Source organism: Strigops habroptila, chromosome 5 (genome assembly GCF_004027225.2).
Source record: "Strigops habroptila isolate Jane chromosome 5, bStrHab1.2.pri, whole genome shotgun sequence".
Taxonomy (NCBI): Eukaryota; Metazoa; Chordata; class Aves; order Psittaciformes; family Psittacidae; genus Strigops; species Strigops habroptila.
In genome coordinates, this window is record NC_044281.2 from 30229862 (window position 1) to 30254846 (window position 24985).

The window sequence follows — 24985 nt, forward strand, 5'->3', positions numbered from 1 at the left end:
CCGATCACCTGCATAATTTTTTGGTTTGTAATAGCTGTTAGGAGGCCTGGCTCCATTACTTTCCCAGGGACTGAAATAAAACTAACGGGCCTATATTGTCCTGGACCCTCTTTGGGGCTCTTCTTGTAGTCAGGTATGACAGTTACCCTCTTCCAGTCTTCAGGCACATGCCTTGATCACCAGGACTTTTCAAATATTATATACAGCCTTGCAAGAGGTGCAGGCTAGCCCTTTTTCTGTGACTGGTGGGTCAACACTATTTCCTTATTCTCTATTTCTTCTTATATTTCCTTTTAGTTCCAAATACATCGGATTTTAAAGTGCAGAGTTCTGAAACTCTAGACTTTGTATTATTTAAAAGGAACTCCCACCAGATCCAGTTAGACTCCTCCTTAGACAATAAGATTAGAATCCTCCTGAGATCACTTGAAGCTGAACATGAAAAATTAAGGAATTAGCATCTTTATTACTATTCCTAATAAATATTGATTAATCATTTCTCCAAATTATCATTTTCTTTACTAGCCAAACATGTTTCATTACAAGCTTCCTGAGGCATTCTACTCTGTTTTTGATACACTTGGTTTTGTATGAATTTTTCTTTTTTTTTTTTTTTTTTTTTCATTGCAGAGCACTGGTGGTTGCAGACATCACAGATGTAGTGTGTTATGCTTGATTTCTTTTAGCATCTTCTAAGCTATGCAGAATTGTTCCGGTGGTTTTTGTTGTTGGTTTATTTTGTCTGTTTGGGTTTTTTGTTTGGTTTTTTGTTTGTTTGTTTTTTTGCCTTTTGTTTACTGCATTGCTTTTGTGCTGCAAAGTCACTTGATTTAACTGTATTTCAGTTTCTCCATCTGTTGGAAAGTATTTCCTGGAACTATTTCCACATCCCCAGAGACAGTGTGTCCTCTTGGTGCAATGGTGCCGTCCAATCTCAAGGGCTTTTGGTGACTGCAATGACTGCAGTATACTGAGGTGGAAGGGACTGCTAGGGTCAAAGGAGAAAGAAGCCGGCTGGTGGTGGTGGATGCACTTCTGGCACAATCTTGAGTATGCTGCTTTTTCACTGAATTCCTCTGTGAATTTCTTTTAGATCAATTAATGAAAAATTCTACTAAAGCACACTGAATACATGTCTGATTGTCAAAAGCACTCTGCACCTAGAGTGCCCATCAGAACTGTCATGACTCAATTTTCAAAATAACTCTTGACATTGAATGCTAAAACCTTTTAGAGTTTTAGTTACTCCTGTTTCTTTTGCTCCTAGACATTGAACTTCTGAAAAACCCTGGCCTTTTGTTCTCATGGGGCTCTCTCCTGAGTAATCTCCCAATTTTTCAGCTTTCACTGATTTCAGTTAGAGCTGTACAGGAGAATGCAACCTCTGATGTGCAATTCTGCACATATATGTATAAATTTAATTGGTATTCAGGATTCAGTATTTAAGTTCTAACATGATAATACATTCTGAAGCGATGCTAGCTTTATTGGCTTTTCTGCCTTTGAGTTTCAGTTGCAAGATATCATTAGGTAAACTTCTTTTTGTACACTGTTTTTAGAAATAATGGTTGCTTGGTTTGGTTTTTTTAAGTCGTGAAAGCAAAGACATACTTTAATATTAAAGAGTTTTGCAACATGCAAGTAGTTGTCTAATAGCACATGATATTTTGCTAGTAATGCACTAGTAGCTTGAAAATCTTTTAATATATTTTTCAAGACATGGATTGGTACTTTTATACTCTGATTTCAAACTGATAAAGGCATCTGGGAAATGTGAACAACATTTGCTTCTGGAAAAGGGTAATACTTAAAGATTTAATTTTGGCACTCACTGACAAGGGAATGTGTGCTGATTTTTGGAGAGATGACTGTCTCATTTATTGTATGTTTCTGGAGCTTGAGCTGTTGTTTCTATGCAGTTGTCGATGTGATGCTGTCTTCTGGTGATACAGGGAGAAAAGCAGTCTGTCCAAGGATGTGGTTGGTTGTACCCACAAAGAAATATTTCATAGGAATGTACTTGTAGAGTTAATATCACAATAGCTTTCTTACATAACCCTCCGAAGTAAATACAAAGGAAAAACATTCTGACTGTCTCTCACTGATAACTATTTCATCTACCCCCACAATCTGGCTGGGAATCCAACCAGTATGAATGACAATGTTTTGATATCTCTGCTGCTTTAGCATTTTGTTGCTGAACTATACTGATTTGTTCATTTAAATCTGAAGGATAATAGAAAAGCTTCATGTATTCCCATATCTGTAGCAGTTTTGCTTTATATCACAATGCAATCAAAGCCTTTAAAGTGTTATTGGATTAAATAAAATTTTGGGTGACACAGAATGGCTAAGGGGTAGCTGCTTGAATAATCAACATTCAGAACTTGATTGCTAGTTATTTCAAAACTGTCTCTATAAATGCAATAAAATATTTCATATTTTCAGTAAGGTTTTTGGGTTTAATCATAGATAAATGCATGCAAACAGTTCAAGTAAGTTTAGAACAACTACCCTGTTACTATTTTTTAAAATAATGTTTTAATTTCTAGATATCTTTAAGTTTTTGTTCATTATTTATTACTAGAATTTTTTAATTCAATTATCCCAGCAGTCTCTCATGGCTAATGCCAACTAGTGTTCAGTTAGTACTGACAAAGGAAGATCTCTGCTTTGCATTTAAGGTGAGTATGCCTTGACTGCTTACTTTACAAATATTTATGACTTAAGAGTTACCATCAGCTAAGGCTAAATCATAATAAACACTTGCAAGTAATATTCAAGTTTTCCACTCCTTCTCCCTTAATGGCTATCTTATTAGGACTTGTTTTCTTCTCCTTCTACCCACCTTTCATTTACTTCTAAAAGCACAGGAATAAAAATTTTAGGTTATATGTTTTTTAAGATTCAGGGTATTGTGAGTAAACAAAGTAATACATAAACTATTCTGTGTGTAATTTGCATTTTTTGCAAGACCCTTTCTAGTAGGGCTACCACATCATTCTAAAATACCAGGAGAGAAGCAGTACATGATCCTATAAGAACTGCAGGGAACCCTGGTTATACGGAGTCATTGTAAATGTTTTGCCATTGATATGACTGAACATCAGATTTAATTCTCTATATGCTATTAAATGACCTTTTATGTTACCTTCTTTATAGAATGCAGTAGTGATATTACATTCTACTGTAAGAAATGTTTGGGGTTTTTTGGTAACTGGAGTTGCAATGTTGGAGGAAGTCCAGTTTTTTGTAATTGGCTTTTTTTGTGGTGCATTTAAAAATGGGATCAGTGATTTAAAGTAAGCATTTGACTTTTTTGGTGTCCCAGTAAATCAATGGTTTTGATAATTTTAAAAATTATCAGTTTTAAATGAATAACAAGATACAGGAAAGGCTAATTTGCATGTTGAAACAGTCTATAAAGCTGGTAATACCCAATGGTAGTCAAAATATCCAATACTTCTCAAAAGTCTTTCAGTGTGTAAGCTCCGGTACTAAACCAAATGTGATGTCTTAAATATTCCTCCTTGATGTAATGCACTATGTAGTTGCCTTAGGTATGTTAATCAGTGTATGTTACTACGTAGCTACAAAATTTGGATGCCCCTTCACTAGTGACTTCAAAAAAGTTACGCAGGGTCTTTTTGTCTCTTGTTCTCTTATTTATTGTTTTGCTCTCTCTATAGAAGCTAAGGCTGCTTATCTGTGCAAAAATGTTTCCAATGAAGAACATGGGTTACGAGTATCATTTTATTTGAGGTTTCTAAAGCCAGAATGCTGTGAGACGGATGTAGTGGGTGGGAATGGCTGTTGCTGCTGTAGTCTGTGAAGAAACAGCTGCCACAAATGTCGATGTTTCTCAGGATATTTTAAATCTTCCATTATCTCTCTCCCTGCATTTGTCCTTTGCAATTACAGGTTTATTAATATCAGAGCATAGTACTGGAAGCAATGAATCTGGTAGCCTTGAAGTAAGAAATAGTATTTATAGTATCCTTATCATGCCTTGAAGATCATTCAACAAATTAGCTATAATGAGCCATCCTGTGCTGATATAAACATGATGAAATGGAGTAATGAGACAAGAATACAAAGTCACTAACTGTTCTCTAGATCAGGCTTTAGACCCTAACAAAATAAAATAATAACTGAAAACTTCCTACTGATTTTTTTTTTTCAATATTCCCAAACAATGGCAGTCTTTTTTTTCTTTTACCAAGTCCATGCTTCTAAATACAAAATCTTGAAACCTTCGAAATGTGAACTGAATTCCTGTTTATTTGATTAAACAGTAATATCAGACTTGGCAATGGCATATCCATTTTAGGAGTGTGGGAATCATGCATAAAGCTTTGCCGATAAAGTGAGGCAAGAAAAATAGAGCAAAAGTACCTAGAAATTCTTTGTTACTATTTAGTTGGAAAGATTCCACCAGGAATCAATAGCCCCTGCTGCTTTTGCATGAAACACCCTCACACTTTGCAGTAAAAAAAAAAAAAACAAAAACAAAAAAAAAAAAAAACCAAAAAAAAAAATGCAAAAAGAAGACTTAATGGGAATATGGATTATTGCTATTTATGGACTGAAGTCAAGGACATCTGAATGCTTAACATAAGTTTCCCATAAATGTTTGGATCTGTTACCTATGCTGAAAGACTAGAAATAAATTAAGGGGCTGTACTATTTTGTGAATGCCTAGATTATATCAGTTATTTTAAAAAAAATAAAATCAAACTTCACAATAGAGTGATGGGTACTTAGCACGTTTGTGAAGCTATAAAAGATGATTTCACAAAAAAAGTCATAGAACCATAGAATGGTTTGGGTTGGAAGGGACCTTAGAGATCATAGAGTTCCAACTCCCTTGCCATGGGCAGGGACACCTTCCAGTAGACCAGGTTGCTCAAAAATCAAAGTCAATTCAGTATTTGATTAGGAGTCAAAAAAACCCCACCAAAACAACCACCAAAAATCAGAAGGGGGGGAGGCGCAGGGGTGAAAATAAGACAGAAGGATTTATTATTTGTTAGAAAAAGAATCAAGAAAATTATGTAGTGTCTAAAGTGTTTTCTGTTGTTTTGTTCTTTCTATAGTTCTGCTTAGAACAAGGTTTTAGTTGTTTGGTGTGATTTTGTTGTTTGTTTGTTTTGTGGTTTGTTTTGTTTTGTTATGTTTTTGTTGGTGTGGTTTGGTTTTTTTGGGTTTGGTTGTTTTTTTTTTCTTTTTGTTTGTTTTTTGTTTTTTTTTTTTTTTTGTTTGGTTTGTTTTTGGTTTTTTTTCTCCTCCCCCAGTATTTGGTGAAACTGTAACAGAGTTTGTTTCATCATGAGTACAACATGAAATAACAGCAGGATTGTAACCTTTCCGAAAACTCACATATTCTCTATGTGAGTATATCCAGCAGAAAATACCAAACAGCTTTAGGGATATCTGAGGTAACAATTAGTAACAGAGCTTTTGAGATTTTGAATGTTAGTGAATGACCTTTGTAGCTAAGGCGTCTGATCTTTGCAGACCAGAGGTCAGCTGTGTATAGACAGAGGTTTCCATGTGCATCAACACAAATACTTCCAAGACAGGAATGCTATAATTGAAAACTGACTTTTAATGAGACAGTATTTGTTTAAAAAAGAAAAAAAAAATTACAAATTACTGTGTACTTTTCAACATAGTGTGCGCTTTCCACGGCTGTCATAAGAAGCTGTCAGCATTTTTACCTACAACTGTTGTGCTTCATTTGGAAAGCTGGCTTCCTGCAATGGCTGACCATAGTTTGTTAACAACGTATATCAGGAGAGAAATTCCATCACTCGTTTAATTTCCATTAGTGCTCAAATTAAGCTACGCTGTAGCTGTATCTTCAGTGGCACTTTTGCCAGTATAAATTGTCATGTCTGTTCTGACACTGCTGAATTGGGAAAAGTTTCTGCCGTGGACTTGATTGAATCTTGAATAATATTGAAGAGAAAAGTGATTAAGATAAAACAGAACAAAACCTCTGAAAAATTTATTTAATCTAAAACTTTAAAATGCTGACCTTGAGAAGGTATTTTTGAGTTAATTATGTCAGAAGAGGAGTATCATGCACTTCAAACACTGTGAGAATTTAGTATGTCATTACCTCAAAGACAAGCTTTTTGATACTGTGTCTCCTTGGTTTTGCTCTTCCCCTTTGGGGATATCTCACATTACTTTGGTCTATGTAATGCAACTACCTTCATAAAGGTATTTGCACAGATTGTTTCTTCAGAGCAGGCTGACAAATACAAGTGTTCTGTTCTCTAAAGTCATCTCAAGTTGAGCTGCTACTCATCAAACAGTTTTAGTTACCTTGTGTAATTATCACAAATGCTTTTATATAACGTTATCTTCAGTTTTTCATATTTAAAGGGGATAGAAACATATGTAATTACTGTTGTTTACGGGTTGTTTTTTTTTTCCTAGTCAAATTCTAAATGGCCATTTAAATGCTCCTGTGTAAAATTGATCTAAAAGGTAACTGGGCTGCCTTTTTTCTACCTAAAGATACTTCTGTTACGTAAAATCTGATCATTCTTGAAATGTCAAGTCATTGTTTGCATTTACAAACATCTTGTATTGTTTCCAGAATTCAATTTGATACATTTTACTTTTGCTTGCAATCATTAAAAAACTAGTAGTTTTTATATAGCCTCTACCTTTTTTTTTTTTTTTTTTAAGTGCTGCTATCAGTGAAAATGGCAAGGCCTTTCATTATGAATCTGCAAAAACATTTTAAGGGAGACTTACTGGAGTTTATTACCAGGATTTTTTTTCTCTCCACTGAAAACTTTGAACTACAATATTTCTTCTGTGGGGAACAAAAAAGTATTGTATACAAAGATTAGGGTGTGGATTTTCTTATTCTTTTCAGATTTATTTTATTAATCTTCTTTCACTTAGTGTGGGTAACAATTTTATTTAAAATACACAAAGAATGATAAAAGTTACTTTGAAAGATTTTTGGAATTATCTGAATTTTCTCACAGAACTGTATTTAAAGGTGTCTTGTGTTGCAGTGTTTTGGGTTTCAACCTGAGTAGTACTTTGGCGGATGTTTACTTTGTATCGAGTTAGGAGCAAAAAGCGAGCTAATGTGTTTATATAATTTTGAGTTTGCAAAGTTCCATGTGCATCAAGCACAGCTTCATTCGTTTGCGAGCAGGCAACAGAGTAATTTGTGGTAGTCTGTATGATATATAATGAAATGTTGTCTTACAATTTTAATATATATTAGTATATTAGATCCTGGCCCTTGTCCCTGCAGAATGAGTAAGAATTTAAACTTTGAGAATTAAGATTGTGTATGAAGATTGAACCATGGCTGTGTAGAAATTGTTGTCTGCTTTGAAAATCACACTTCATTAGAAAAATTCTTGTCTTAGTGAATAAAATTAAAATATCTTTCTGTCAAAGATCTTTCTCTGAAATTTTCACTATATTGTGAGTTAGTCCAACCGAATTGGAAAGATTAAAGATATATATTAGAAGCCAGGAATGATAGCTCACCCTGACATACTGTCAGCCTATCCTAAATCTTGGTATCTAAATACATATTCCAGAGTTACAGCCAACAGTCCAAACTGTAATCAGCTCTTTGAACTGTGTTGCAGGTGTGTTCAGATGGTATACCTGAAATGACACAATCTGGGGTGCATTGCTTGTGTTTAAGTTCTGGGCCAATTTTTGTGTCTAGTAGATCAAATTAGTATTGTTCTTAGGGTTTTTACTTTATTTTTTCTTTCATTGTTGTAGAGTTTATGGCTCAGGGTGTTTTTCGTTTTTTGGTTTTTTTTAGATTGTTACTATATTAACTACTTTTGCTCATTTTTTCATGAAAAAAGGGTATTTTATGTAAAACCATATTTCAGTGTATTAATATGAAAATATTGTTCTGGTAAAAGAATACAATAGGCGTGCTTACGTTTTGGAAGGCATACTTTGGAAATTGGAAGTAGTTGAAATTATGCTCAACTTAGCTGCAGTCTAGAATATTTCCAAATATAAGATTCACTTTGTGAATCTTTATAAGAACTCGATTGCATATGATATGCAGTCATACTGAAGTTCGCTTGCGCTGTGCTTTTGCTTTCTTTTAATTAGTCTGTCTTGATCAGTTGTTGTTACCGAGACCAATTTGGTCAAATTTATTTAACATATACTTAAAGAACGTCCAAGATTTATTCTTACAGCATTTCTATTTTTCTGTTCTCTCCATAGATACTACAACGTATTCCACTGAGCGATCTGAGCACTTTAAGCCATGCAAAGACAAGGATCTGGCATATTGTCTTAATGAAGGGGAATGCTTTGTGATTGAAACCCTAACAGGATCACATAAACACTGCCGGTAAGTCCTTTGCAAAGAAGTTGCAAAACAAGTCTTCTGTCCAAGTGAGACAGCATTGAAAGTTCAGACTTAGAATGTTACAAAGCAATGGGATTTGCTTCCAAGAATGCAAAAAGCCAGATTTTGATTACTTTTATAGGTAAGAAAAATCTTCAATATTCTGTTTTCTAATAATATAAACAAGTAACGATTAATGTTTTGGTTTATACATTTTAAAATCTTATGTTCCTCTACATACCAGAAGTGTCCCTTTATTTTGGGTGGAGCTTTAACAATAGCTGTATGCACCTTTCATTAAGAGAGGAATTGTTGTTCAGTTAGTAATTTTAAGAATTAGGGTTTCCTAAGTTTTAATTAGTGAAAGATAAAGAAGACTGTAATAGTTACCTGAGCCTGCTACATAGGTGCAGAACAGTTATGCTCGTGAACTTCCATTAATGTCTGTGACCATCTTGAATGAATTTAAAATATCAGAAAACTATATCACTAGATATAATTATACTAGATGTAGTGGCCAGTAGAAGGGAGTGATATGCAGAAGGAATACTGTAACATCTTCCTAAGGATGAGAATGAAAAAAAGTCTGACTTATTCAAACAGTCTTAAATAGAAATGGTCCAAAATGAAAACCTGTACTTGTGATGTTTTAATTTACTGACAGGATAATGTATGTGGTATATAGAAGATGTATCTAAGATGCTTATATGCCCAAATTCTAAACTGAGCATCTAAATATGTAGGTATCTCTAATATAAATAATAAAAAGCATCTAAGACACTCATAAGCTTTCCTGAATTATTTGGGGCTTAAGCTGCTAAATCCCACTGAAAGTAGAAAAAAAGTCACAAAATCTTATTTGCTTGGTTTAAAAGTAGAAATTTATGGATTTAAAGATTGATGAAAGTCTGCTTATCATCAACAGAATATTCCTGAGATTTTTATTTTTAAGGCTTTGCTGGTAATTTTTTCTCATTCAGAATGGTGATACTTCCATGACCATTTGTTTCTCCTCTTTATTTTATGTTTTCTTATGACAAGTTTATTAAACTAAATATTGTGAGTCATTAGTCATAGAAAAATGATGACTTTTTCAACTTCCATCATAAGACTTTATAGGTGTCTCATGACTTCATATAGAAGTCTCATGAGCTTTTAACAAAGGAATTATATCACTCATTTAAGCATTTTTCATTATCAGAATGTTCAAACTGGACAAAACTGATACAAACTAATAGCAGGGAGCAATTGATGTATATGGTAATTTTTACACACTCATGAATTTAATAGCTAATTTATTTGAACACACCACTTTAGTAAACTGTGTATAGATTAATTTTTTAAATATCTGCAGGAGTATATCTCATGAGAGAGCTGTCTTTGGTTGGTTGTTTGGTTTTGTTTGGCTGTCAAGATCTTTCCTGTTGTCTGCCTTTGTCAAATTCTTATTTGCTGTGATTCTAGTGCTGCAGTCTGGCTAATGGTCAGAAGCTTTTCCCCTTAACTAAACAAACCAGAGTGTTGAGTTTTCATTGTTTCCAGCACAGTGAAATTTTTTCATAGCCTTCTCTTGTGTTATTCTTCCACAGGGAAATACAGGTATCATTTGTGAATATGTTAGCTCCCATGAGTAAGAGATTTGCATTGCTTGTACAAGTTTCAGGCTTTGACACATTCTCTGGGAATTAAACATATGCTTATTTCAGTGGTACTTTGAAGAGCGCAACACGAAAAGACATGTATAAGGCAATAAGAATTCATATAGCAAGAGAAGACATTAAAATTTAAAAGGCGATTAAACTAGTTATAATGCTTTCTTTAATTCTGTAAGGACCTTCAACACAGCAAGCAGCAGCTTGTTCAGAATTGCTTTTATGATACTGATGCGTATGTCATGAACAAAGAGAAACATTTTAATTTGACCTTCAAATTCCTTATCTCTACCTTGGTAACAGACTGTATGTCTCTTTGTCAGGGCCAGTGCTGTAGTGAGTCAGATGCAGGTGTATTTCTACCTATCTGTAGCCTAGAACCATGCTCTGAAATAGCAGCTAGAATATACACATACAGAAAAATACGATATTGCTGTACTGTATTTGTCCTCTAACTAGGAAAAAGAAAAAAAGTAACTTGCCTTGAGAATGAAAGGGTTATGGAATTCCCATTGCAATTAAAAGAATCATTTGAATACAGAATTATGAAGACTTAGAGAGTGAAATGATACTTTGTTCTTAGAATCAAGATGCATTGTATATTCTCACTGGGAGTTGGATTTTGAATCTGTTCTGGGAACAGAGCACCAATTTGCTGAAATGGGAATTTGCCATCTGAAACAGCTGCAGATAGAAGACCTTGATGTAGCAAAAAACTTTCATCCCACTTTGTCAGGCTTAAGGAGTGTTAGTAGATGATATGTTGAGGCAGTTGTGCAGTTGTTACCAACCCAAACAGAGCAATCCTCCCTTCCTGCAAAAAAAAAACCCAAAACAAACAAAAAACAACCAGACAACCAACAAACAAAACAAAAAAAAAAGGGGGAAGATTTGATAGCAATTAATAAATACTTGAGTTACATTGTGGACCTCTTCTGTATCTTCATGAACCATACTGTCCATGTAAACAGTTTCAACTGGCAGTTCAGACACCTTTCAGAGTTGACAAAATTCATCATATTCAACAATAGGAGGAGATAACTCCAGCAGTTAGTAATGACATTGGCAGCTGGATGTTGTGGAACACTGGCTCTATAACTTTTTCCTCTTTCGTGAGATACATGCCTTACCTAGTAGAAACCTGTAATCATGGAGAGTGGGATGAATGTGCACCATTGGTAAAGGGCTTACAGGGAGGCCATGTTGCAGGAGACCACTGCGAATACAGAAAATGAGGATGTCTGAAGTAGCCCTGCTTGTGCACCTTCTGTTCTTATCCACCTACAGAGGAGGTGTCCTGAAGTCATGGGAATTTATTTATTTATTTATTTATTTAGCTTTGTTAGCAACTGGGGAAAAGAAATACAGGAATGGTTATAGTTTCAAATTCTATAATCCCATTTTCATTTGAACTTTTACATTTTACTCTGTCTTGGTGAAAACTTGCCTGGGTATGTAAACTGGCAGAGTTCTCCCACGTAGTTAGGTAACAAGATAAACTGACTGTTCTTTGTGCTATTTTAAAGGTGTGACTTAAGTATTTATGTTGTGAATGATTTAACACGAGCTTGCTTTAAGGATAGGGTAGGTCAACTGTAGGGAAACTTCATATTTAGCCTCTCCATATGCTGATTTTTTTTTTCCCTGTTGCCTTCTTGAGAATTTAAGTTGAATGGTGAGGCTGCTTTTATTTGTTATTTACACAAAACAAGTGAAGCACACTGTCAACACTGATACATCAGCGTTTAATGGGGTATTATGTAATGCAAGCTTTAAAAGAAGATGTTCAGTTTTTATCTGTACAATTTTATTTCAAAGACCCTATCTCAAGTGACTCTGTGTTTTGGGGGTTCGTTGGAGTTTTTGTTTTCTTTCGGGTTTTTTTGGCATGAATTTTTTGTTTGTTTGTTTTTTGGTTTTTGTGTGTTTTCCTTCTTAGACCCTTCATTTTCTTCTGATTACCCACTTAGGACTGGAGAACAGTGGATGAATGAGTGGCTAAAATTTTTGAGGAGAAAAAAGGATTGCACTGTAAATTTCTTTTCTGAAAGAAGCCATTAAGACTATTGTGTATGCACTGGAAATCTTGGTGTTGGCAGTGAACTCCAGTGTACTCTATAGATTTGAGTATGTTGGATGAGATACTCATAGAATAGTTAGGGTTGGAAAGGACCTTAAGGTCACCTAGTTCCAACCCCCTGCCATGGGCAGGGACACCTCACACCAGACAATGTTACCCAAGACTCCATCCAACCTGGCCTTTGAACACTGCCAGGGATGGAGCATTTACCACTTCTTCAGGTGACCTGTTCCAGTGCCTCACCACCCTCACAGTAAAGAACTTCTTCTTTATATCTAACCTGAACTTCCCCTCTTTATACCCATTCCCTCTTGTCCTGTTGCTACAGTCCCTAGTGAAGAGTCCCTCTCCAGCATCCTTGTAGGTACCCTTCAGACACTGGAAGGCTGCTGTGAGGTCTCCATGCAGCCTTCTCTTCTTCAGGCTGAACAGCCCCAATTTACTCAGCCTGTCTTCATATGGGAGGTGCTCCAGTCCCCTTACCATCCTCGCGACCCTCCTATGGACTTGCTCCAACAGCTCCATGTCCTTCTTATGTTGAGGACACCAGAACTGTACACAGTACTCCAAGCGGGGTCTCACAAGAGCGGAGTAGAGGGGCAGGATCACCTCCTTGACCTGCTGGTCACACTTCTTTTGATGCAGCCCAGGATATATGGTTGGCTTTCTGGGCTGCGAGCGCAAACTGAAGCCAGCTCATGTTCAGTTTCTCATCAACTGACACCCCCAAGTCCTTGTCCAGGTGTTGTGCGGGACAGTGTCAAATACTTTGCACAAATCCAGGTGGACAATGTTAACTACTCTGCCCCTATCCATCTAAGAAGGCCACCAAATTGGCCAGGCATGATTTGCCCTTAGTGAAGCCATGTTGATTGTCACCAACCACCTCGTTGTTTTTCATGTGCCCTAGCATGCTTTCCAGGAGAATCTGCTCCATGATCCTGCCAGGCACAGAGATGAGACTGACTGGTCTGTAGTTCTCTGGGTCTAACACTTTCCCCTTCTTGAAGATGGGGATTATATTTCCCTTTTTCCAGTCGTCGGGAACTTCACCTGACTGCCATCAATTTTCAAATACAATGGATAGTGGCTTAGCAACTTCATCCACCAGCTCCCTCAGGACCCGCGGATGGATTTCATCAGGTCCCATGGACTTGTGCACATTCAGATTCCTGAGATGATCTTGAACCTGATCCTCTCCTATAGTGGGCCTAAGATCTTCATTCTCCCAGTCCTTGCACTTGTCTTCCAAGACTTTTGTCCTTTGTTCCTGTCCTCGGTCTCTCCTTCACTAAGTAAGCAGTATAAAACCTGAATAAATTTTCTAACAACAGAGAATGAAACAATAGACTCAGAAATGCACAGCAAGTAAAACATTCACAGTTAACCAAATTACAGCAGGTTGTACATATGCATCCAAAAAGCACTGCTGTGGTTATTATCCCAGAGATTTCTGATTTCATAGAACAATCTAGTTTTGATAAATCCATCTTGTTATGCTGAATTTTGAGCTTGTTGATCTTGCTCATTTTTATGCATAAAACTTTCTATTTTTATACATAGTCGATTAAAAAATTATACCCACCTTGCTCAGATTTGTTTAAAATCCATCATGAGACTAGAAGGATTTAATTCTCTTTTTATGAAAGTCCAATTTGGATTAATGTTTATCTACTGTCAGGTTTTATTGTGAGTCTTTTGCATAGTAGTACCTGTAATCTAGGCATCTCTCTTGCTGTCAGTAAAAGAAGGAAAAAGGGGTCAAAACCAGATAGGAATATAGCACAGCTCTGAGCATGGCATATGAAATGTGCACTTAACTGTAAGTTAAAAATCTGAAAAGATAAGAATATAATTGCCCTGGTTTAGTTATGTGCCTTGTTATCTAGGCTTTTGCAGTCTAGGTGTTTTAAAATACCAGCTACTCCATTTTGTATGTTCCCCCCAATCTTGAATTACAGTGACACTTTCCCAGAATGCTTCCAACGTGTGAATAAAGCAAACCCAGGAAGTTATTAACTATTGAATAGCATTTAATAATAAAACATTTCATTGATGCCACAATATTACAAGGTCAGTTTCAATAAAAATAATCCCTTGCATTAAGCTGACAACATAACATGCAGCTACAAGAATTTAAAGAAGGAAGAAAGCTGTGCTTAAAATCTAGGACACGTTACATGTCAAGGGCAATCAACAGACCTCCCGTTGTGAAAATTATTGGCTTATGAGCATAGCTGTAACACATATCTAGATTATATTTGCATAGTTGCACATGTCATTAGCTGCAAATGCTTCCATTTTTACTTTCATGTTTTCTTTAGAAAAGCAGAGGTGAACTTGAAATACCACATTAGGTAGCTCCAAGCTGTTGTTAAGCAACTATATTTTAATATAGATACCACATTGCATTATTATTACATCATGTTTCACAACTCGTGGTTGCCTTCAGCAGTGTGGTTGTTTCTGTTAGCTCAAATGGAATAACCTGTCTGCCTAAAGCATTGTGACTGTGATACTTTTCAAAACTCAGGCCTATAGGAAGCCAGGAAGCAGAAATTCTGGGCAAGAAGTCTGTTACGCAGGCTGCACATCCCAAGGGTAGAATCTGCTCAGCTATGCTCCTATACTCATATACTCCAGACAGAACTAGTAAACAACAAATAACATCCTTTCTTTCTTTATGTACTATTAATAACAAATCTGCAATTTGACTACTTTTCCATTTTTTATTGATAAACCTCAAGCTTTCCTTGTCCAGTTTTCGATATTTCTTTTTCTTCATACAAAAACCCCAAACAAAAACCATGCCCCAAACCCAAACCACTTCTGCATTCTCTTTCAAGCTCCTGCCCCTAAAAATATCGGGAAGAGGTTGCATGACTTACTGTTATGTACCTGGTTTATCCTTTTAAATCTTTTGAGATACTAACCATGAAGCAAAATGGTTTCTAAACCTCAAAATGAAGTGGTATAAAGCCCAAGATATCCACAGGACTTGTACTTGTTACCTAGGTATCATAACTTTTTTGGTATTACCCAGTCTTACATCATTTTTACTGTTTGGTCCTAAATGGTCTGTAATCAGCACATAAGATTTGAGCTCATTTACTTGGAATCAGTTGATCAGAATAAAAACTGAAATTTTTTGTCAAATACTAAACTTCACTTACATAAATCCAGTATTTCTCAGTTATCCCTACTTGTTTTCTAGTGTCCTCTAAAATTAAAACCTTTCAAGTCTGATATTGTAACAAATAAATAACAAATAGGTTTTAAATTTAAAGACTGAGCCTTTAACATCCTCCTCTGGTGAAATAGTGCAAGAACATATTATGTGATATGCACACTAAACACAGCTGTATTCAGTAACACCTGATTCGTGCTTTCATAATTTAACATTCAGAAGATGGAGGCTCTCGAGAAAACTTCTTGTCAAAGTATTTTAATGATTGATTAATTTTTACAGTCTCAACACTCCATTTTACTGTGGTTTTTATTTACAGATTTTTCCCCAAGATTATTGCATTTAGAAGATACTTATCTTCTTCAATTTTCTGTCACTTCTGTGGTAGAAAATACTTTCAGCTTGAAAAATATCTATATATGCAATTTGAAAAGTCTTATGAAGTTCAATTACTTTCAGATATCTGCAAAACTGAGTGTTTTAATGCAGCAGTTTAGCAGTCAAACATCATAATGGATGTTTCCCTGGAAGTGTTTACAAAAATTCACCATTTACTATAAAGGATAAATTAATTTCATGGTAAAAAAAAATAAGAATAAAATAAAGCTTTGTATTTAGTCATCATTTTAAGTTTCTACTGAGATGCTATGGTGTGTGTTTTCATGGTATTTCAGGTTTCTGCTGAGCACCTTAAACAGGCCAGATTTTCTAATGATTTCCCTTTGAAAAACTTTGATTACTAAACAGTATGATTTCATGGTTCTGTTTCCGTCTTTTGAAGTCAGGAAATTTACACTTCTGCAGGAGTGTAACATAACAGTCAGGTTATGATGAAGATGCACTTCAGTCAGAGCAATAAGGTTAAAGCCACAGTACCGTACACATAAAATTCATGCTCTCATATATAAATTACACACTAATTTAATTCACCTGTGATTCATTTGATTTAAGAAAATATCCATAAAAATAAAAGAAAATTCATAGTAAATTTCATTTTGTTTGATAAGCTTATTCAACTTAATATTCTTGAAAGAGTTCGAGGAAGAAGAAGAAATAAAGGAGAATTTGCGTAGCTATGCATCCAAAGTTAATGTTGAAGATGAAGAGACTGAATATGTTTTAAACTTATGTCAGCATAGAGTACTGAAAAACTGTGGAATTAATTTCTCTTTCACAGAATAAGAGACCAGTGTAAATCCGTTTTCAGTTAAAGTATGGGACAACACCCCGCCTACTTCTTTTTTGTTTTTCTTTAAGCCACACATTTGTAATTCACAGATAATAGCTGTCTAATCAGTGTTAATTCTTTCATTTATGTATGCGCACAGTTATTTCCCAAACATGAGAAGTATAATTTCTTAGAACAACCAGTAATGTGAGTGAAACAAAAATATTTCTGGAAGCTTTAAGTAAACTCTCATGTCTTTCTGGTGGACTGAAGGGAAAGAGACCTAATTCACCTTTCTTTGCATTTGGCAAGATTCCTTCAATTGGCTGAAGCAAGAGATTGGCTGTAGCCTGGAATTTCAGTAGAGAGAAGTGACAAAGGTAGTTGCTGGCTCAGCAGCTGAGATAGCTTTTTCTTGAGGCTGCTAATAATTCTTGGATTTCTTGATTTGGCACCTAAACAGGGGATCAGGAAGCAGTGCTATCCTAGCATTTATTCTTATGTCTCACTAGCAAAAATACTTAAAGCTGGTGGAATCTTGATTTTTTTTTATCACCACCTTTTCTGAGCCTACACATGTTTTGAAGCTGTGTCTTGTCATTATAGGTTAGCAAGGCATCTTGATTGTATAGCACATCTCCACTGGTAGAGATGACTCAAATCTGTTCTATATAAAATACAAAATTCCATGAAGAAAGTTTATCTGTTCATGGGAGAAACTGCCTCTTGTTTCCTAATTCTAAAACAAAATAAATTTAAATGTCCTACAGAAAGCTTTTACTCAGTACATGCTCTCTGAAACTAAATGCATGATGAAGAGGTATATTCTGAAAATCGTAAAAATAAAAAATTACAAAGTCCTTTCCCTGCAAAGGAATATTCCATCAATTGATAAGAATTGAGTTTCCCCCCTCCCTTGCTTTCCAAAACCCTCGAGTAAAAAAAACATTTCATAGCTTTTGTAGTATGTGCAAAGTATTTGTAGGAAAGAAAGCCTTAAAAAGTATGGGTGTAAATTTCAAATGCATATATTGCATCTTTCTTGAAGCTAACACATGCAAATATTCTGTCATCAAACTCTGCTTTTAAATTAACTTGGAAATGAGTTAGGGTTTCTGTTGTTGTTGTTCTTACCTCCCTTAGGCAAGAAGGAATTTGTGAAGTGCGTAATGCAGACATCTGAAATCTCTCATTTAAATTCTCATCCTTGCCAGTGTCTTAAGTACACTGAAAGCAATAGCATTTCCAATCTAATCCTATCTGCATATATTCTTCCAGAAGATCTGCAGGAAAAAAAATCTTGCTAGGAAAAGAATTAAACTCTGGACAATTGAGTCATCTAAATAGAAACAAATGCCAACTTTATCAAAATGCTATCAAAACTTTAATCCACTAGTACTCTAGATTAATCTAAATGAGAAGAACAAACCAACCCTCCTGTTTCCTTTATCACTCACTCTGCAAAGAAAGTCCTTCCTACTAACTCAAATAGAAAGAGGGGAAGTGAGGCAAAAGTATGTGGATTCTGTACTGTTATTGAAACTGAGGTATCTAAGATAAATCAGGCAGATAATCTGTACCCATTAATGTAGTGTTTCGGAGTTTGTGGATTGCTTAAATTTGAAACAAGCTCCTTGAAGTTAGTCCAGTGCAGAGAGGGATGAACTCTTTAAGCAACCTGCCAACAGTATCTATAAGAAGCAGATTTAAAGTGTATTCAGAGATACCTCCAGAAGGTTGTAATGAAAGATCTTTTGAGCTATATTTGTGCCTTGTCAGCCACTACATTAGACAGCAAACTGCAGTTTTTACAAGAATTATGCTGTTGAAGATGGCTAGTGTCAGAAGCCTAGAGTAATAACTTGACTTCTGCTTGAATCAGCATACAAATTTGAGGACAAACTCTAGGCTGCTTAACATGGGTATGATGTACCAATGATATCTTGTTAATTGCATTATTAAAATATAAAGGATATATCAACAAAGGAATGAGAAAATCAGAGATTATCTCTGGAATTATTTCTGAAGGGCAAGTTTCTACTATAAATGACTAAGGCCATATAAAAATTAAATTAAACAGCTGAAAATTACTGTTTACCTGTTTTGAAGTCTGGATTTTTATGGTGAACATCATGGAGATAGATTATCAATCAACAGGTTTTTGATGTCATTTAGATGCACAGCAATGATTGGAAAAAGTGAGATCTGAAAGGATTATAGTTTTGGAGAATTTATGCAGGGATACTTTTCCAGTAAATAAGAAAGAAAGTTCATTGTTTTGTTTGTTTTGGGGTTGTTTTTTTTTTTTCTTTCACTTAAATCTTGATATTACTCAACCAAGTTTAATACACAGTAGCCAATTTAGAGACAAAAAAGCACTAAGATCGTCTTCAGAGACTTTTCAATTAATTACCTATTAGATAAGGGCAGAATGCTGTTCAAGTGATATTACAAATATCTGAGTTTTAATATATTTAAAGTGCATATAAAAATATGTAAGGTATATATTTATATATTTCCAATGGCTTGCTAGCCATTCTGGTCACTTTTAAAAGTTAAACATTCCTAACTTGTCTTACATGTACATAATTATGTCCTAGACTGATTTGAATAAGAATGCTAGCGTTGAATGAGATCTGAATTTTCCGTTGTGTGCTATATTAGAATATCTTCTGGATCATTAACTTAAGGAAACTGATAAATATTACAACTGCTTATGCTTTTCTTTCTCTTTGCTGTTCTGCTAAATCATGTCAATCTCAGTTACAAGTGACTTGTGCGTATTTGGGTATGTGTAGCCATCCATTTTTTCGTCTTCTCTTTGTGTTCTTAATTTCATGCATAAAGGAGCAACTTGAAGAACAGCAGCTAGCCTAATTAGATTTGAAGTGATCACCTGTCATCTCTTGCTGCCTTACTCTCTGAAAATCAGAAATTTTATATTAGTTATGAAGACAAAGGAAGAGATTACTAGTAGTAGTATTATGGGTGTGGGGACTTGGAGTAAACTTATCTCAGAAATTTTTCACTTTGAATTGCAGAAAACAGAAGCAAGCTCCAGAGAGGTTTCATATATTTTTAGTTATGCTAAATATTTAGTTTTTGGTTTTGCAGGATGGAATCAGCCTTTTTCTATTTCTCTACAGGTTCGTCTCTCCTCATGGTTTTTTGTTTTGGTTTTTTGTTTGTTTGTTTTTTGTTGTTTGTTTGGTTTGTTTGTTTTGGTTTTTTGGGTTTTTGTTTTGTTTTTTGTTTGTTTGTTTTGGGGTTTTATTGGGGGGTTTGTTTTGTTTGATTTTTTTTTTTTGTTTGTTTTGGTTTTTCCCTTCAAATTAAAATTGGAGCTGTGGGAAGTTCAAAGTCAGAAGCTTGTGTTTTTGTCCTCTTTACCTGAATTAAAAATAAAATTCCAAGGCTTTCAGTTTCTTTGAATTTGTAAACCACAGAGGAGCATGTTGCTGCATAGAGCAATAGAGGAAAGAGGAAAAGAAACAAGAACAGAGCTGTTAGTTTATAGTCTAAAATAAATTTCTGATTTGCTAAGATTTTTAGGTCTTGTACGTAAGTACTTTGAGAAAAAGTTACAGATTATGGAGTAATGAAAACATGGCCAGAAATGCTCAAGGTGTTTGGTGTCTTTAAGGTCACTCTATGTAGGATGGGACCCTTTCCCAGTGTCTTGGGCTGTTTCAGAGTCCAGATCTGAACTCCTTTTTTTTATTATGCATTTATTGAAATGCGTAATGTATATTACAAATACCCATGTGCATTGAACCAGAGGAGTGATTTTGAAGACCAGCACTATGGGAGCATGTCTTGACAACTAACATTATAATAGAGTAAATTCTTTTAAGTATATCTGTTTAATTCTGAATCTTCAATTTCGGTAAGGGGAATATTACAATATTGGAATCACTTTGGTGTTTAAAATTAGTTGATGAGAGACATAAAAAAAAAAAAGTACATACATTATGTACCTAAGGAATAAAACAAACAAAAAGTGGTCTTTATGGTGTACATTTGTTAGGTCTTTTTTAGTTTTATTTTCAGTTATTACCATTAATGGAAATTTTCTTCTCTTTAGCATTCTGTCATCTTTGGTAAATGTCTGATAGAATTACAGAAAGCTGGGCTCATAAAGGATCTGGGGATGTCATTCACGGTCATGCAAAGGCAGTGAACTTCTGACAGATGTTTGTCTGACATGCTCTGAAAGACCTCTCATAATGGAGATTTTAAAATGTTCCTAGGCAATACCTTTGGGTGATCTTTTGTCTGTCCATTGGAAGGACTTTTTTCTGAGGTCCAATCTAATGCTTTTTTAGCAGAGGTTCAAGCTGTTCACCATGCAAACATTACCACTTTCTTTGCAACTTCTTTTTACAGCTTATTTAGATTTATTATTTCCTCCCCACAATATGCCTTCTGGAGGCTAACTTCTCCAGTCTTACCTGAAAAGTGATGCTTTTCAGATCTTGAATTCTGGATTTACAAAGTTTAACTAAGTTTAACTCATGAGAATGATTTTACAAAGGAGTTTGTATCACTTTTGGGGCAGAAGATGAAGACTGATTCAGGCTTGTTATTTGCTGTTGGTTGCATCTACGTAGATTGCGCATGTAGTTGTTATACTTGTTTTCTGACTTCAGGTGTGCTAACTTTGCAACCATACCACAAAGCTTACTTTGAACTAGCACTGTCTATGCAGTGTAGGATCAGCTGATGCTTTCAGAGTCACTCTGATGGCTAGTTTACATAAAAATGCTTATTAATAGGGGAAAAAAAAAATCTTTGCATTCTCTAAAGCATTTCAAAGGGAAATGCAAAAACTAATAAGATGGGGTAAAGAATGATTGCATGCAATAAAATACTTAAGAATATTTTCTTCAGAAGCTCTTGGGAATCGATTTTATTTTGTCAAATGAAATTGCCTTCATTGAAAATTTGACCTTATTTAATCAGTGTCAGCTTCTGTATATTGAGGAGACTATTTTGGTTGGTTCCCCCCCCCCCCCCCCCTTCTTTTTGAACCAAAAATGCTTATTTTTTTCCTTTGTAGGAGGAAAACCAACAGGGCTGTGACTGTAATACCAGTGACTGTATTTTTATAATAGAACTCTAAAATGTCAAACTTTCAAATCCTATTTTTGCCTGTAGGCAAGACGCATTCTTCTGCACACTGTTAACTAGTAAAACATTTCATCTGTGTAAAAAAAAAAAAAAAAAAAAAAAAAACCAAACAAACAACAAACACAAACACACCCCCCCCCCCAAAAAAAAAGAAAAAAGGCCAAAAAAACCCTCAACAACTATTGTGGAATGACAGAAAAAGGACAAAAGGTAGACTCAAAATACTGCCTTTTTCTAACTTCTCACTAAACTCTTAAAGCACAGAGATGTGTAATGATGACTCCTAAGTGTCGTATAGTGGGGTTTTTGTATGTTCCAAAGTTATATTAGCCACAGGAGATGACCTTCTGTTATCTTCGTGCTACATGCGTTACTCATCTGTTGTTTTCCAAGGTGGTCATCCCTGGAGTAAATGTGTAACTCCCTGTTATGTTTTAAATCTCCGTTAACACAGAATCAATTCTCATTGGAAGCAAACATGAGGATTTCCATGTATCGTTAACATCCTGTTTTCTGTTGCATAGCTTAGCATACTGCTTGTGATCTGCGAATATGCTGAACTAGATGATGTACCAAACCTGGTAACTGAGAAAGTTGTAACAACAAATTAAAAGTACAAATAGGTCACTACATAAATTATGGATGTTTAATACTTGTCAGAAAATCCTTATGGTGTGAGGTCATTACTGTGTCTTCTGGAAAGTACCAAGACTCAGCAGAGCTTTAGTTGAGTGTCTTTAAGCAGAGCTTTAATTCTGAATAGAGCTATAATACTTTATTTAGCATGTATATTTTAAATCTCTGAAGAGTATCACAACCAAATAAATTTATGCCTTGATTGTTGAATATGAAATCTAGCTTTAAACTGCTGCTTTTAAATTCTGTATTTTTAACATATGTCTAGGTGTTTGCTTATTTATTTTAGTCTTGTTGGAAGGTGCAAAGGAACCACTGGATATTAAATGTAAATTGATTGTTAAATCACCATGTTCTAGAAAGATGACTAAACATGAGCAAAACTTTGGACTTGCTGAGTTACAATATTTACCACTGTCTTAGCTTTGAAATAAATGCAAATAGAAAATTCAGTGTCTCTGCACAGACTATTGCATTTTTAATTATTGTCTTCTGCTGATACTGGGTCTGAAAGGAAATTTATCCTGATCCTGACCTCATCAGGATACTGATATATTTTGCTTTCTGCATACCTGCGATTCTATATTTCTTAATATCTTTTATTCTCCTGGCAAGGACCTGCAAATGCTGCAGTTCTCTCCCTGAAAGTGCAGAACCTGCATTGGTTAGGAGCACTGGAGCTGGTGTGAGAATTTTCTGCAGTATTCAGCTGATTCAGTAGTCCTCATTAAGGTGTTCTGACTCCATGCTGGAACAGCAATAATACAGTAATAGCAGTAAAATGGAAGTTATCTAGTAAATCACAAACTTTGAGTACACAAAAAGTTACTGGATTTCTTTTACAACAAGCTGAAACCACATGATTTTAATTAGCCTTTCAACTGAATGAAAATGGCAACACTGGGATTAATTGCAAGGAAATACAAAATTTACAAGTTTTGTGGGGTTTTTTTTTGTCTTTTTTCATAAACATTTTTATTAAAACATACACAAATACAAGTTAAAAATTATTAAAATTCATACATGAAAATTCAGGTTAAACAATCACAATGTCTAGCTTTCATGGTAACAATCTTTTGCTCTTGAAGCAAAATATAGTGAGACTATGAAGGTTAGAGCATATTAAAATTTCTTTATAAAAATATCCTTAAATATGGATAAATATACCATCATATTCAAATAATAAGTTTGAATTTCATGTAGCATTGGATATTGTAGTCGAGCCTGTAGTTTCTGGTCTTTGGCAAAATACGATTTGGAGTCTGAGCTGTTATATGAAAAAAAGTATATTGCTATTAAAGAAATTTATATCAATAAAGAAGACTGGGTGTAAGGTATAGTTGTGTGCTTGGAACAAGCAACAACATTCTGCAAGATATATTATAAGGCATGCTGAATGTTTTCTCCAAGCCATGTATTTTTTTATATGTGCATGACAATTTATCATCATTGTGGTTTATGCTTAAAACTGTCTGAAAACTCTTGCTCTGGGTAATCTTTGTGCAATGTTTTTTTGGTTTTTTTAGTTGATACTTTTGCTAGTTTTTTCACAGGAAGCATCCTGCATGGAGTTCAGTACTTCGATGACTGAATAAATCTCAGTAGTATCATGGAAACCAAATACTTTCAAACTGAGCAGACAAATACCTCATAACTGAAGGACTAGCTAACTGGAAGGGCTGAAGAGATGGTAGCTTGTTTCCATTAGTTACTGTGTATTTCTTAGAAAACAGTTCTACTTGGTCTTTTTAGTCAATGTGTAAAGTTTTCTCAGCAGGCATTTTGTCTGTCCCTTTCCTGTCCTATGATGCTTCATCCCGGTTTAATGGGGTTTTTTTTTCTTTCTTTTTCTTTTTGAAGCGTCTTACCAAGAAAAGGGAAAATAATACTATAATGCTTTTTTTTTTTTTTTTTTTTTTTAATAAGTTTATTGGGGATGGAGGAGTGGAAATTAGAAATGAAGTGAAGCCTCTATTTGATCTTACTGGCCTCGGGATGATCCCTGGAGACAGGCCATATTCCTTTAGCCCTGTTTCGTGCAAAAATAACGTAAGACTTTTTTCTACTTTTAAACTTTTTTTTTTTTTTAATTCTGATTTTTGAAAAGTAAGGGCTAGAATAAAAATACAACATTTAAAGTGAAGATTAGGAGGCTGGAGTTGATGAGGTTACCCTGGCAGACTAGTGCTTCAGAATGGAACTTTGTGCAGGGGCTGCACTTGAGTCACCCTGTCCATTCACTTCTGCTCTTCTTTGTGTCCCTTTCTATTCATTCTTGCCTTTCTTCTCATTCTTGCATTTTTAAATGCCTTTTGATACCATTCAGATGTGGTGAGGTTCTGGCTTTCTGGGTCTACTACCATTTCTGAAGTCTGGAGGAGAGCAGGGTAAGGTGCACATATGATGACAGTCCTGGACAGAGCATTTCTAGTGGATCGCTTTCAGGAGGAATTTTCATGTTTTTGCTTAGATTTCTCAACTGTCACTGAAGCTCTTGATACAGCTTATGAGGGTGGCCAAATGTTAAAAATGAAGTTTTCTGTAATCCTGTAAGGGAAATACTAACAAAACCCTGAAATAGATTTCCACCCCCAACCCCTCTAGCTGGAAGAGTTCATTTCAAACATTGTCTTGCCAAATTTATAAGAAAAGATGGGCAACATTACCAATAAAGACTGTGGTTGCTGGCTGAATGGGCATGGTTAGGGCAGCAGAGTGACTATATGCTGATCATCTTTGAGGACTCCAGAGGAGAAGATGGAGA

At 35.1% G+C, this 24985-nt stretch overlaps 1 protein-coding gene across 2 annotated transcripts in view; it reads left to right on the forward strand.

The window, feature by feature from the left end:
• NRG3 (neuregulin 3) overlaps window positions 1-24985 on the forward strand; it is a 425943-nt gene that overhangs the window by 164053 nt on the left and 236905 nt on the right. For both annotated transcript variants that reach the window (XM_030487638.1, XM_030487639.1), the window contains exon 2: window positions 8242-8371. In XM_030487638.1, the coding sequence (XP_030343498.1) occupies window positions 8242-8371 (130 nt within the window). The remainder of the gene's footprint in view (window positions 1-8241; window positions 8372-24985) is intronic.